This window comes from Salmo salar, chromosome ssa21, assembly GCF_905237065.1.
Source record: "Salmo salar chromosome ssa21, Ssal_v3.1, whole genome shotgun sequence".
Classification (NCBI taxonomy): Eukaryota; Metazoa; Chordata; class Actinopteri; order Salmoniformes; family Salmonidae; genus Salmo; species Salmo salar.
The window spans coordinates 941,263-956,037 of NC_059462.1; the positions used below are offsets into that span (position 1 = coordinate 941,263).

General features: G+C 42.8%; 1 protein-coding gene across 19 annotated transcripts in view; it reads right to left on the minus strand.

The window, feature by feature from the left end:
- The window catches only part of LOC106581618 (LIM domain only protein 7), a 115,588-nt gene that overhangs the window by 42,769 nt on the left and 58,044 nt on the right, over positions 1 to 14,775 (minus strand). For 17 of the 19 annotated variants that reach the window (XM_014163755.2, XM_045704980.1, XM_045704979.1 and 14 more), the window contains 5 exons: positions 14,562 to 14,594; positions 13,156 to 13,270; positions 7,560 to 7,696; positions 5,357 to 6,203; positions 110 to 412 (listed from right to left, as the gene is read on the minus strand). In XM_014163755.2, coding sequence (XP_014019230.2) covers positions 110 to 412; positions 5,357 to 6,203; positions 7,560 to 7,696; positions 13,156 to 13,270; positions 14,562 to 14,594 — 1,435 coding nt within the window. The remainder of the gene's footprint in view (positions 1 to 109; positions 413 to 5,356; positions 6,204 to 7,559; positions 7,697 to 13,155; positions 13,271 to 14,561; positions 14,595 to 14,775) is intronic. The other 2 variants (XM_045704978.1, XM_045704990.1) reach the window with 1 other exon arrangement.

The window sequence follows — 14,775 nt, forward strand, 5'->3', positions numbered from 1 at the left end:
TCATCTTTTCTACATACTTTATATTTGGTTTTAGTAATTTAAGTTTACACTGAAAGTGTTTTTTGGTGGGGGGGGGGGGCGCTTGATAGTAACCAAAATCTAAGCCTACCTGGTTTGTGTCCTTTGCACGTACAAGACTGACCAGGGCTGGGGAGGCCACTTTCGGGGGCTGGAGTGCAGTGAAAGGACTCCTGGCCTGAGAAGGGACAGGAGAGGGGGCCAGGGTAGGGGCCAGTGTGGGGTTCACTCCCCGTACCCTCTCTCTCTTTTCTTCTTCTTCCTCCTCCTCTTCCTCTCCTCCACTGCTGTTGGCAGAGTTGGAGTGGGAACGTGACTCGTCCTCGGAGGTCATGACCTGGCTATAGCGGCTGGGGACGGACGACTTCTTGGTGACATCCATCTCGCCGTTTTTCTGAGGAGTCAATATTTATATGGTTAACAAGGAGCCTATATTTACAGATTTTACATTTTGTTGTGTTAAAAAATATATTACATTGAGATTTTGTGTCACTGGCCTACAATACCCCATAACGTCAAAGGGGAATTTACAAATTAATTCAAAATGAAAAGTTGAAACGTCTTCAGTAAATAAGCATTCCATCCCTGTGTTATGGAAAGCCTAAACACTGTAAGTTCAGGAGTAAAACATTGCTTAAGAAGTCACATAGGTTGCATAGACTCACTCTGTGTGCAATAGTGTTTAACATGGTTTTTGAATGACTACTTCATCTCTGTACCACACACATACAATTATCTGTAAGGTCTCTCAGTTGAGCACAGACTCAACCACAAACACCAAGGTTTTCCAGTGCCTTGCAAAGAAGGGCACCTATTGGTAGATGGGTAAAAAGAAAAAGCTGACATTGAATATCCCTTTGAGCACGGTGAAGTTACTAATTACACTTTGGATAGTGTATCAATACACCCAGTCACTACAAAGACACAGGCATCCTTCCTAACTCAGTTGCCCGAGAGAAAGCAAACCAGGGAAGTATTTCACCATGAGGCCATTGGTGACTGACAGTTACAGAGTTTAATGGCTGTGATAGGAGAAAACTGAGGATGGATCAACATTGTAGTTACTCCACAATACTAACCTAATTGACAGAGTGATAAGTAGGAAGCCTGTACAGAATAATAATATTTAAAAACATGCATCCTGTTTGCAATAAGGCACTAAAAAGAAAAACTGCATAAAATGTGTCCTGAATTCAAAGCGTTGGGCAAATCCAAAATCACTCTTCATATTTTCAAGCATGGTGGGGGCTGCATCATGTTATGGGTATAGTTGTCATCGGCTAGGGAGTTTTTAGGTTAAAAAGGAATAGTGTCACGTTCTGAATCCTCAAATTCCCTGTCATAAAGGAGCCAAGGCGCAGCATGCCGGTAATTCCACATCTTTATTTAGGGAAACCGAAACCAAAACAATAAACAGGTACGCAGAAAGAAACGTAACGCACTGTGCCGTACACACACAGAAATAACAATAACCCACAAACACAGGTGGGGAACAAGTATGATTCCTAATCAGAGACAACGATAGACAGCTGCCTCTGATTAGGAACCATACTCGGCCCAACAAAGAAATACAAAAACAACATAGACATACAACACATAGAATGCCCAACCCATGTCACACCCTGACCTAATCAAACAGAGAAAAATTACTCTCTCAGGTCAGGGCGTGACAAATAGAGCAAAGGTGGACATCTCAAGGATGATCAATGGAAACAGGATGCACCTGAGCTCAACTTCGAATCTCATAGCAAAGGGTCTGAATACGTATGTAAATCGGGAATTTCTGTTTTCGCTTTGTCATTACGGGGTATTGTGTGTAGATTAAGGCTGTAACGTAACAAAATGTGGAAAAAGTCAAGTGGTCTGCAAACTTCCCGAAGGTTACCTTCAGACGAGTCCCGTGACACTTTTGGGTGAGGAAAAACGCCGTTCGGATGCTACAGTCGTTTTTGCATTGAGACCGATTTTTGGTAAATTTCATGGTCTGACAAACACCGCTCTAGCTCTGCCACCTTTCACCACAAATGTGGAAGTGCGACATTGTCAGATGCGGTGGATTGAGATGCATCCCTGCAAAAAATTGATATCTCTAGCATAAACTGTCAGAGTGGCAGGTAGCCTAGTGGTTAGCGCGTTTCGGTTATTGGACTGAATCCCCGAGCTGACAAGTAAAAATCTGTTGTTCTGCCACTGAACAACCCACTGTTCCCCGGTAGGCCGTCATTGTAAATAAGATTTTGTTCTTAACTGACTTGCCTAGTTAAATAATGGTAAAATATTATTATTATATATTTTTTTTAACTGACGGATTTGTAATGAGAATGTTGTATTATGTTAATTAGGTTGACGCACCGGTTAGAGCCTATGTGCATGTTTAATCAAAATTGTAATCTTATTGGTGCATTTTAAACTGTCCTTTTGTGAGACGCAGTAGATTACAATGGCTATGGACAGAGTTGTGGATAAAACATTGACAGTATATCCCCAAGCTCAACAAGAATGGCCTATGGAGCTGCCAACACCTCAAGTATGTTGACACATCTACACTGACATAACCCCAGTATACTGGAGCAAGACGGAAATGCAAAGAAACTGACCAGGCCAAAGACATTACAAGAGCTATTTTGTACATTTGTTACAGTCTTTGGTTTATAGCCGGGGATATGCGCCTCGTGGAAGTGCTCGAGCCACTTTACAAACGTCCCTTGTGCAGCCATTTCAGCAAACAGGTAGTACTCGCTCTATATTAGCAAACCAAAGCCAAAGTTTTCAATTAATTGTTGCGCTTACTCAAAGGCCCATTGCAGTCAAAAACATGATTTCCCTGTGTTTTATATATATTTCCACACTATGCGTTTGGAATAATACCGTGAAATTGTGAATATTATGTTAATGTCCTTTTAGTGTAAGAACTGTTTTAAAAGACCCCTTGAAATTTCTGCCTGTTTTGATGGGTTGAGTTTTGGCCTGTCTGGTGACATCACCAGGTGGTAAATTAGTTAGACCAATAAGAAACCGCTCTGCCAATAATAGCTAGTTTACAGTTTTCCCTTTCCCACTCAGACCAGACAATCCTGGAAAAATTCTTGCTTGAGAAATTGCCCTATTTAATTTTTTTATTTTAATTTTAAAACAATCACAGTAAGGTACTTAATTGTTACCCAGAAATTATTTGATATAGAGATAAAAACATCTGCATTGGATCTTTAACAGTGACAGCCCATCACATTATCCCGGAGTACCATGCTACAGACACTCCCCTTTTATGAGAGACAAGTGTGCATCTGGCACTGAATGCAGGGCCATGGTGCGTTTGTAACCAAGTGGGAAGTGGGAATTTAACACATACGACTGGGAAAAATCCACTTCAACAGCCCTCAAACTGGTAATTACTAGTGGAAAACCTGTCTATTCCTTAGTAGCACCGTTTCCTCAGTGCGACTAAGGAAACGGCCTCTATAACAGCATTTGACAGGTAAATGCAACAACACATTATTAACAGTGTAATTATTACATTTCATAAAACAATAATGGTATTATGAATATAAGTGTCGGTATGACAACAGTAAAATAACTCAATTATTTATACATCGAAATCCAGGGCGAATTTGTTGGTTTCCAGGCATCGCGCTTTTGTTTCTTGTCATCAAAACGGAGGTAACACATGATCTTTCTGAACTGACATGGTTTCTCCAAAGAAAGATATCCCATACATGTCTGACCAGAAGCTCTACATATCACATGCTCTTTCCACCGAATCCTCCATGGACATTCTTCCATGGACATTGAAATGAACGCTTCCAGCTCATCAACAGATAGATCCCAGGCAGTGTCTCCTTGCTCCCTTTGCGCCTCAGCCACAGTCCCCGATGTGCTGTCCATGACACAAACAAGGAAAGCTGGTGAGTGCGTTGCTGATGTTTTTTGCTTGAGACGTAGGGCCTGCTCTCTCAGTGATGACATTTTGTAGGGCCTGCTCTCTCAGTGATGACATTTTGTAGGGCCTGTTCTCTCAGTGATGACATTTTGTAGGGCCTGCTCTCTCAGTGATGACATTTTGTGATGATGATCGTCCCATAGCATTGTATAGCATTGTATAGAGATTATGATTAATTTCTTCCCCACCATCGGCGTCATTTTCATTCAGATGTTGTAGCAGCGCTAACACAGCATGTGCATCCATTCGTCTTGGTCTTCTTGCCATTGTAAATTGTGCATGCTCTCACTGTGTACTCCAAGTAGGCCATTTACTTAATAATCTGTTGTTTCATGTGTGAAATTAGTTTAGGTTCAGTTTCTAAGCAAATCTCAGGGTGATTATCAACTGGGCATGGCACCTTCCACTGTCGGGAGAAGGAGTGTAGCAGGCCCTACATTCGGGAGAAGGAGGGGCAACGAGGAAAACCGTTCAAAAAAATGACATGCCCTTCTATAACTGGTTATAACTCAAGTTCTATTTGTGATATTAAGATTCTAACAATGGCAGTGTGTTATATAGACTTACTAACGGAAAGTCAAGGAAGGAGGAGACGGAGGACTTAAATGACAGCGTTATACTTTTTTACATTCATGAACAGTCAAAATGACTGCTTTAGCAATTGTAGTGTTCATGTGTTTTTTTAATTCTATAATTTGTTTACAAGCATGATAGCTGTACGTTTAGTTTATGGTTGACACAGCTTGTTGGCCATTAATCAATCTGCTTTTCTCAACGAGTTAAAATAACATGAATGCATCCAACTGGTATTTACAAATTCACAAATTCCCCCTCCCACATGGTTACAAATGCAGCATCAGAGTGGATACTTGTGAGGCCCAACATAACAATCCGGTCACAAAAGACAATGCAAGGAACATTGTGAATGGCAGTTAATTTTAACGCCGTACCAAAAACGAACCGTGACCCCAAAACCGCAATACGTACCGAACCGTGGGTTTGGTGAACTGTTACTCCCCTAAGGTAAACAGATCAGGCTAGCTGGTGTGAGCAACTACTACATTGGAAATAGACCACAATGCAACAAACAACACAACTTTCTTACAGTCTTAGGTCATGTTCATTACGCACCAAATGGAGGAAAACAGACAAACAGGGAGAGATTATCTGGACTCTATTAAGAAACTGACATTTTCGTTTTTTGTTGCAACATTTGTTTTACATTGCGCGTCCTAATGAACATGACCCAGTACACAGCCATTGAAGTATATCACCCAAATCCTCTAGTCTAGATGTCCTAAAAAGCTATTCCTGCAGAGAGCAGTCCTGATGTAACAAACAACTACACAGACAGACAAAACTGGAAGGTGTAGTAATATTCCAGTATACTACAGTACTCACGGTGTAGGCGCGGGGCAGCGATGCGATGCAGGTGGACTGGCTCCCGAAAGGCCGTGGCGTGACGACAGAGGTGAGGAGAGCACTATCCGATTTCATGTAGCTCCTGGGGAGAGAGGCAGAAACCCGAGACACACTGGGAGGCATAGGCTTTGGCTCCATCGCCACCGAGTTGTACTGTGGTTGTAGTTTGTACAGAGAACCACCAGCAGTGGAAGTGGTCACTTCTTCAGCCACCTTGCCCGCCCACGGGCGCCTGGGCTCGGGTAGTTTTGGGAGGAAGCTGGGGGTGGTGACGGTGGTGGTGCTGGAGGTCTCCTCCGTCTTGGCTGCACTGGTGTACCGCAAGGCCGGGCTTGGGGCTCTCTCCGAGGGGGTCGGGGCACTCTCCGAGGGGGTTGGGGCTCCCCTCGGGGCTCTCTCCGAGAGGGTCGGGGCTCCCCTTGGGGCTCTCTCCGAGGGGGTCGGGGCTCTCTCCGAAGGGGTCGGGGCTCTCTCCGAGGGGGTCGGGGCTGGAACGTAGCGGTTGTAGTTTGAGGTACGACCGATGGTGGTAGTGTTGTTTGTGATGTCGCTACCTGAACCGGAGGGACGGTCACTACTGTTGCTCATGTCACCCCTGGAGGGCGAGTAGGCCCTGTCAGTTGCCATGGTGGCAGTGGGGGCGGGGTCCTCCTCTCTCGGGTGGGGCACGGAGGGGGGTGTGTGACTGGGGCGGTCAACGGGGGTGTAGGTATAGTCGATGGTGTAGCTCCTGGGGGGGAGGGTACGGGTTTGGAGGACCGGAGCGGAGTCTTCAAACACGTCCTGGTCCAGGGAGGCGAGGGAGTTGAGACGACTGCCGATGGAGCTGTGGGAATGGAAGAGAGAGAGGGATGGTGGAAAAGGGGAGGAAAGTGAAGGAGAGAGGAAAGAGAGGGAGGGAGAGAGAGAGGAGAAGGAAGGGGAGAGAGGGGAAAAGGATTACAAGGTGTAATGCGTGAGAGGGAAAGAGAGAAGAGAGGAAGCAAGGGAGGATGGGAAAAAAACAGGGGAAAAGTTGAAAGGTGGATGAAGGTTGAAAGGGACACAGGGAAAAATAAAACAAAGAGGGGGTAGAGGGGAGGCAGGATTAAAGCCACAATTATACTACACTTTCACACTTAGCACAGAGACAATTACTGACTAACAGTCTCCGGTCCCTTTCTCTCAGGGCAAAAGTCTCCACAAAAGTCTGTGTACAACACAAAACTTTGTATGGCCCTGTATCTGTGCCTGCATTTTCATCGACACATGTTTGTTGGTGCAATCAGTACATATACAGTAAGAGGACAGTTTTGAGTGAGAGTGAAAACACCTAAAAATACTGATGAGAATTCTGATGACAAAATACTTCAAACGTAGTAAAACATCTACAACCAATAAAGCATTATATGTTTCTAATTGTCTGTAAAAATGGAAGGATGTGTTCCTTGTAGGAGCATGGCTAGTCCAAATGTAATTTGGTATCTGTGTGTTAAAAGAATAAAGAGAGCATAGTAACTATAAACAGGCAGGATTTGTCCTTGAGGGTGTCTACTCTAGCAGTAGATATTTCAGTCGCTGTGGGGCTAGATTCCTTCTTTAAGTCTTACATTCAGTCAATCTGCACCTTGCCATTTGTAGTGTGTGCCCTTTTCCTCAGTATACTAGAGCAGGGTCAAATACATGTCAAATCCTTGAAAGTATTCAAGTGGTGCTTGATTTTGGCAAACCAAAACTGCACCGTCAAGGACATATTTCATTAACACCTAGTCGGCTTGAGGATTGTGAACTAGTGACTTTTTGGTTGCTGGTCCAACGCTCTTAACCTCTAGGCTATCTGCCACCTTTAATTACATATGTTATTGTTAGATCATTGCTAATCAATGTGGTGATTGGCATCACCTTGCCAGACAGTTTTGTCACAATAACAATGTAGTTTTCTGCAGCACATGGATTTAAAAAAAAGGAACTGTTTCATGTCCAGACCTGTATGTATTCAACCTAGGTGTGGTATCTACCTGTCCCCACTGTCATGTTCATAATGCATCAAATGGAAAAACAGGGAGGGACTACCTGGACATGGAGGGATCAACTCAACATGCCCAGTAAGAAACCCTCATCGTTTTCCATAGATTTTTTTCATTGAGTGCCCTAATGAACGTATTGACCCTGGTGTCTACCTGTCCTCAGGTGTCACTCTTACCTCCGGTTGGACCTCAGGAAACCACCGCTCCCTCCTCCGCTGCTCGCTGTGGTCTGCTCAATCTGCTCCCTCTCCTCTTTCTTCTTCACAATATCAGAGTTGACGCTCTTGCGACGGTTTTTCCACTTGGTGAGGTCCTGCGGAGATGAAATGCACGCCAGAGACCAGCTTAGAAACGGCCATCTTGGAAAAGCCCATGTGACACAGTTAAATCCCCTAAAGGATGGCCAGGAAGGCTAATGTAAACGTGGTTAGCTGCAGATTAGAGAGCGAGCGCGAGAGAGAGCGAAAGCAAGAGAGAGAGAAAGAGAAAGGACTAAATTCTGAGAAAGTGTCCTATTTGTGTGAGTTTAGCTCCTCCCGCCTCTGGTCCCCTGTGTATTGGGGCCGTGTGTGACCTAAATGCTGTGTTAAGACACCATGTTATCATGCCACTGATAGACATACACTACAGATCAAATGTTTTAGAAAACCTACTCATTCAAGGGTTTCTCCTTATTTTTACTATTTTCTATAGTGTAATATAATAGTGTAGACATCAAAACTATGAAATAACACACATATGGAATCATGTAGTAACCAAAAAAGTGTTAAACGAATCCAAATAAATGTTCTATTTCAGATTCAACAAATAGCCACCCTTTCCCTTGACAGCTTTGCACACTCTTGGCATTCTCTCAACCAGCTTCACCTGGAATGCTTTTCCAACAGTCTTGAAGGAGTTTCCACATATGCTGAGCACTTGTTGGCTGCTTTTCCTTCACCTCTACAGTCTGACTCATCCTAAATCATCTCAATTGGGTTGAGGTCGGGGGATTGTGGAGGCCAGGTCATCTGATGCAGCACTCCATCACTGTCCTTCTTTGAAAAATAGCCCTTACACAACACAGAGGTGTGTTGGATCATTGTCCTGTTGAAAAACAAATGATAGTCCCACTAAGCACAAACCAGATGGGATGGCGTATCGCTGCAGAATGCTGTGGTAGCCATGATGGTTAAGTGTGAATTCTAAATAAATCACAGACAGTGTCACAAGCAAAGCACCCCCACACCATAACACCTCCTCCTCCATGCTTTATGGTGGGAAATACATATGCAGAGATCATCCGTTAACCCACATCGCATCTCACAAAGACACGGCGGTTGGAACCAAAAATCTCCAATTTGGACTCCAGACCAAAGGACAGATTTCCACCGGTCTAATGTCTATTGCTCGTGTTTCTTGGCCCAAGCAAGTCTCTTCTTCTTATTGGTGTCCTTTAGTAGTGTTTTCTTTGCAGCAATTCGACCATGAAGGCCTGATTCACACAGCCTCCGCTGAACAGTTGATGTTGAGATGTCTGTTACTTGAACTCTGTGAAGAATTTATTTGGGCTGCAATCTGAGGTGCAGTTAACTCTAATGAACTTATCCTCTGCAGCAGAGGTAACTCTGAGTCTTCCTTTCCTCTGTCCATCCTCATGAGAGCCAGTTTCATCATAGCGCTTGATGGTTTTTGCGACCGCACTTGAAGAAACCTTCAAAGTTCTTGACATTTCCGGATTGACTGACCTTCATGTCTTAAAGTAATGATGGACTGTCGTTTCTCTTTGCTTATTTGAGCTGTTCTTGCCATAATATGGACTTGGTCTTTTACCAAATAGGGCTATCTTCTGTATACCACTGCTACCTTGTGTCACGTCCTGACCAGCAGATGGAGCTGGTGTAGTAGTTTGGGGGTCAGGACGTGGCAGTCTGGTGTGTGTCTTGTGACTCCTGATCAGGAACAGCTGGGAATCGTTGTTCCTGATTGGGAGTCACATATGTAGGAGTTGTTTGTCACTGGGGTTTGTGGGGAATTGTTCTGTGTTGAGCCTATGCTTTGCCAGACTGTTGGTTGGTTGGTTGGTTGGTTGGTTGGTTGGTTGGTTGGTTGGTTGGTTGGTTGGTTGGTTGGTTGGTTGTTCGTTCATTCATTCTCATGGTTTGTTATTTTGGCATTCATTTTGATAGTGAATAAAAGTCAAGATGAGCCTGCACATACCTGCTGCGTTTTGGTCCTCTTCTCTCCAGTACGACATTTTTAAGGATGAGTACAACTATTTTTGACACCTTGTCACAACACAACTGATTGGCTTAAATGCATCAAGAAGGAAAGAAGTTCCACAAATTTACTTAAGAATGCACACCTGTTAAATGAAATGCATTCCAGGTGATTACCTCATGAAGCTGGTTGAGAGAATGCCAAGAGTGTGCAAAGCTGTCATCAAGGCAAATGGTGGCTATTTGAAGAATCTCAAATATAAAATATATTTAATCCTTTTTTCCCCTTTTTTTTCTTTGGGGTGGATCAGCTTAATATTGCGGAAAGAATGTTGCTTCCATCAATGTAATTGTCTGCATCATTTCCAATCCTCCATATATTTTTTGGGTAAATATATATATATATCCATATACATACACACATGCATACATATACACATACACATACCTATATAGATATACATACATTTTAAGAATATACCGTCATTATTCCCCAAACCCTACCACCCTTCCCCCAATTGGTGTAAGCCAATAATCACTTAGGCTTCTACCTTCAGTTTATATACAGTGAGGGAAAAAAAGTATTTGATCCCCTGCTGATTTTGTACGTTTGCCCACTGACAAAGAAATGATCACTCTATAATTTTAATGGTACGTTTATTTGAACAGTGAGAGACAGAATAACAAAAAAATCCTGAAAAATGCGTGTCAAAAATGTTATAAATTGATTTGCATTTTAATGAGGGAAATGAGTATTTGACCCCCTCTCAGTCAGAAAGATTTCTGGCTCCCAGGTGTCTTTTATACGGGTAACGAGCTGAGATTAGGAGCACACTCTTAAAGGGAGTGCTCCTAATCGCAGTTTGTTACCTGTATAAAAGACACCTGTCCACAGAAGCAATCAATCAATCAAATTCCAAACTCTCCACCATGGCCAAGACCAAAGAGCTCTCCAAGGATGTCAGGGACAAGATTGTAGACCTACACAAGGCTGGAATGGGCTACAAGACCATTGCCAAGCAGCTTGGTGAGAAGGTGACAACAGTTGGTGCGATTATTCGCAAATGGATGATACACAAAAGAACTGTCAATCTCCCTCGGCCTGGGACTCCATGCAAGATCTCACCTCGTGGAGTTGCAATGATCATGAGAACGGTGAGGAATCAGCCCAGAACTACACGGGAGGATCTTGTCAAGGATCTCAAGGCAGCTGGGACCATAGTCACCAAGAAAACAATTGGTAACACACTACGCCGTGAAGGACTGAAATCCTGCAGCGCCCGCAAGGTCCCCCTGCTCAAGAAAGCACATATACATGCCCGTCTGAAGTTTGCCAATGAACATCTGAATGATTCAGAGGACAACTGGGTGAAAGTGTTGTGGTCAGATGAGACTAAAATGGAGCTCTTTGGCATCAACTCAACTCGCCGTGTTTGGAGGAGGAGGAATTCTGCCTATGACCCCAAGAACATCATCCCTACCGTCAAACATGGAGGTGGAAACCTTATGCTTTGGGGGTGTTTTTCTGCTAAGGGGACAGGACAACTTCACCGCATCAAAGGGACGATGGACGGGGCCATGTACCATCAAATCTTGGGTGAGAACCTCCTTCCCTCAGCCAGGGCATTGAAAATGGGTCGTGGATGGGTATTCCAGCGTGACAATGACCCAAAACACACGGCCAAGGCAACAAAGGAGTGGCTCAAGAATAAGCACATTAAGGTCCTGGAGTGGCCTAGCCAGTCTCCAGACCTTAATCCCATAGAAAATCTGTGGAGGGAGCTGAAGGGTCGAGTTGCCAAACGTCAGCCTCGAAACCTTAATGACTTGGAGAAGATCTGCAAAGAGAAGTGGGACAAAATCCCTCCTGAGATGTGTGCAAATCCGGTGGCCAACTACAAGAAACGTCTGACGTCTGTGATTGCCAACAAGGGTTTGCCACCAAGTACTAAGTCATGTTTTGCAGAGGGGTCAAATAGTTATTTCCCTCATTAAAATGCAAATCAATTTATAACATTTTTGACATGCGTTTTTCTGGATTTTTTTGTTGTTGTTATTCGGTCTCTCACTGTTCAAATAAACGTACCATTAACATTATAGACTGATCATTTCTTTGTCAGTGGGCAAACGTACAAAATCAGCAGGGGATCAAATACTGTTTTCCCTCACTGTATCTTATACACATTTTCCAGACACAATCTATTTTTCAATTGTTATATTTTGTTTGTTTTTACTCCTTCCTCTATTTCTGATGTCCATCCAGTTTGATTTCTATTTGTAACTGTGCTATTTCACAAAAGTTCTGAACCTATATACATTTTACAGACCCCGTATGTTTTACATTGGAAAATGTTATTACTTTTTTGGTTACTACATGATTCCATATGTGTTATTTCATAGTCTTGATGTCTTCACTTTTATTCTACAATGTAGAAAATAGAAAAATATAGAAAAACCCTTGAATGAGTAGGTGTTCTAAAACTTTGAACTGGTAGTGTATATCACTGTAACTGACTACAGTAACAGGTAAGAATGATGCCTTTACCAATAACACTCACTCATATACTGCATATTGTAGAAGTTTGTGGAATAATTACATGAATTTAGTTAGACACGGTGGAACATTCTGGAATGACCTTGAAAGATTGGTCATCTTTCCCAGAATATTGTCTTGGTGTTATAGGTGTTTAGTCGCCACTGCAGGCCTGAGTGTATACTCAAATGAGGAAATATAGATCTAAAAGTAGGATGAGGTATTCTGTGGTGATCATTAATACAAAATCTCAGCTGTGCCTCCTTAAATTAAGACATTTCATGAGGGCAGTGCTGTTTAAACAATTGTTTGTCTTCTCTCTCGCTCTCTCTCGCTCTCTCCACCTTTACAAAACACATTCTCCTTTCACCACACTGGGCCAAAATAGCTGTTCTCTTCAGATCTCCATTCTCCCCATATCAAATACTAACTAGACTTATCTATCATATGTTGCTACTTGTAGACAGTTGGGATGGCTTTGAGTTGTGTACTAATTTCAGACAAGGATACAATAATCATGGCCTATATATTGACATGATCAAAGACACTACAATTGGTGATGATTAAACAGGCATAGCTCATCAATTCGTTATGTCTTGATTATTATATTAGGGAGGGTTTAAGTCAAGTGTAACAGCAGTCTTTTGGGGTGAATGTGTGCGACCCCTGGTAAGTTGGGAACCCCCTAGTGGTGAGCGGACATGTGGGGAATACAGGGTTCATTTGGCACCAAACCGAACCAAAGGGCTAACAACAGGGAGGGACTAGCAGGGGTGTATTCATTAGTGTACACTGTCGAAAAACACTTTGCAAGGGAAAACGTTTTGCAACCAAAATGAGAGTTTCTATTGGACAAATGCAGGTAGGTCCCTCCCAGTTTCATCCTGTTTTCTCCTGTTTGGTTCCTAGTGAATACACCCCAGGACTTCCTAATCCAATAATAAACACACATTTTTGTTTAGCATTACAAAACATTTTGTTACATTATGCCTACTGAACACAGCCCAGGTGTGTGGTGGTTGCAGGTATATATACACTCACATCCTGCCACTGGTCCTCGTTCTCCTTGACCTGCTCTCTGATCTTCTGTAGTTCCTCGTAGCATACTTGCTTCAGGGCTGCCTGGTCCACTGCAAGGTCTGTCATTGATTTGCTCCTACACACCGCCAGGGAAGAGGGTTTAAAGGTTTGGGTTCAGTGTCAACCCTGCTACAGGCATTGGACCACCAGTTAGGAGCATAAACCTACTGTGCACAAGACTGATGTTACAGTTATAAAGTAGGCTATAAATGTATGCATCAAATCCACTCCAATCCCCTAATGCTGGGACACTTGCATTCCTTCACACTAACATGAGCTATAGTGAAATAAGGTCACCAATAATTGTGTATCTGTCTATGTAACAGACTTCTGTGCAAATCATGCAATGATGTCAACAGGACATAACAATCAGAAATGTGCTCAAAATGTGGAGCAAAAATAGTTTGTTAAACTAAATCTCAATTAAATGAGCTGTGATTTTCAACTGCAACATACTTTTAAACAATGTTTTTTTATTGTAAGTACACAGTGAACCAACACCATTTCAAAGTTCAACATTCATTAATAATAAGGAAAGAAAAACATCAACATAACATTATTAAGACTAAAAAGTATCACAAACAAAACATGTTCCCCTTTTTTTACATTTCTTAGTCAGGTATTAGTAAGCAAACATATAAGCAACAGTTGAGTCACAAAACACAAGCTAATGCGGTTTTAGGCTAACGGGTTAGAAAACACAAGCTAATGCGGTTTTAGGCTAATGGGTTAGAATACACAAGCTAATGCAGTTTTAGGCTAATGGGTTAGAAAACACAAGCAAATGTGGTTTTAGGCTAACGGGTTAGAAAACACAAGCTAATGCGGTTTTAGGCTAACGGGTTAGAAAACACAAGCTAATGCGGTTTTAGGCTAATGGGTTAGAAAACACAAGCTAATGTGGTTTTAGGCTAATGGGTTAGAAAACACAAGCTGCATATCTCAGCCATCCCTTTCATACAAAAAAAGCTTTCAAAGTTGTCTTGGCCAAAAACATTCACTCTGTTTGACTTACGTGTAAACTTCTGAATCATACTGCTATAAATATATCTTTCTGTTACACAAAACCAACTTATTACGGTAGCCTACAACCTGTGCTTCAACAATTCTAACTCTTAGCTGTACATAACACACAGTATGTTTTATTGGATGACAGCATATTGGTATTGTGTGTACAATCCTCTCACTCCACTTTGTTGCTTTGTCAATAGAGATTTGTGGAGCTTGCCCTACACCACTCAATCCCCAGCAATGTGTCAGCGTATAGCAGTCAGCCAGCGAGTGAGGGCGCTAGTAAACGAGAGCAGCAACACAAAGGCAAAAGCGGAGAGTAAGCGACCATGCTGGAACAGACATAGTCAACTCACCCGTCGTTAGCAACTGCGCGCTTTTGGAGCAGTCTAAGAGAACCACACAGACAAAAATGTCACATTTGGGCCAGACTTCATTTCCCTAGTCTGGGAATGAGTAGAGGTACCACTGTCTTGTGTTCTTCTCTCACTCTAATGGTTAATGTTAGGATTGGTGGTAAAGTAACCTAATCCTAGATATGTGTTAAGGGATGGCTAGTGCCACTCTACT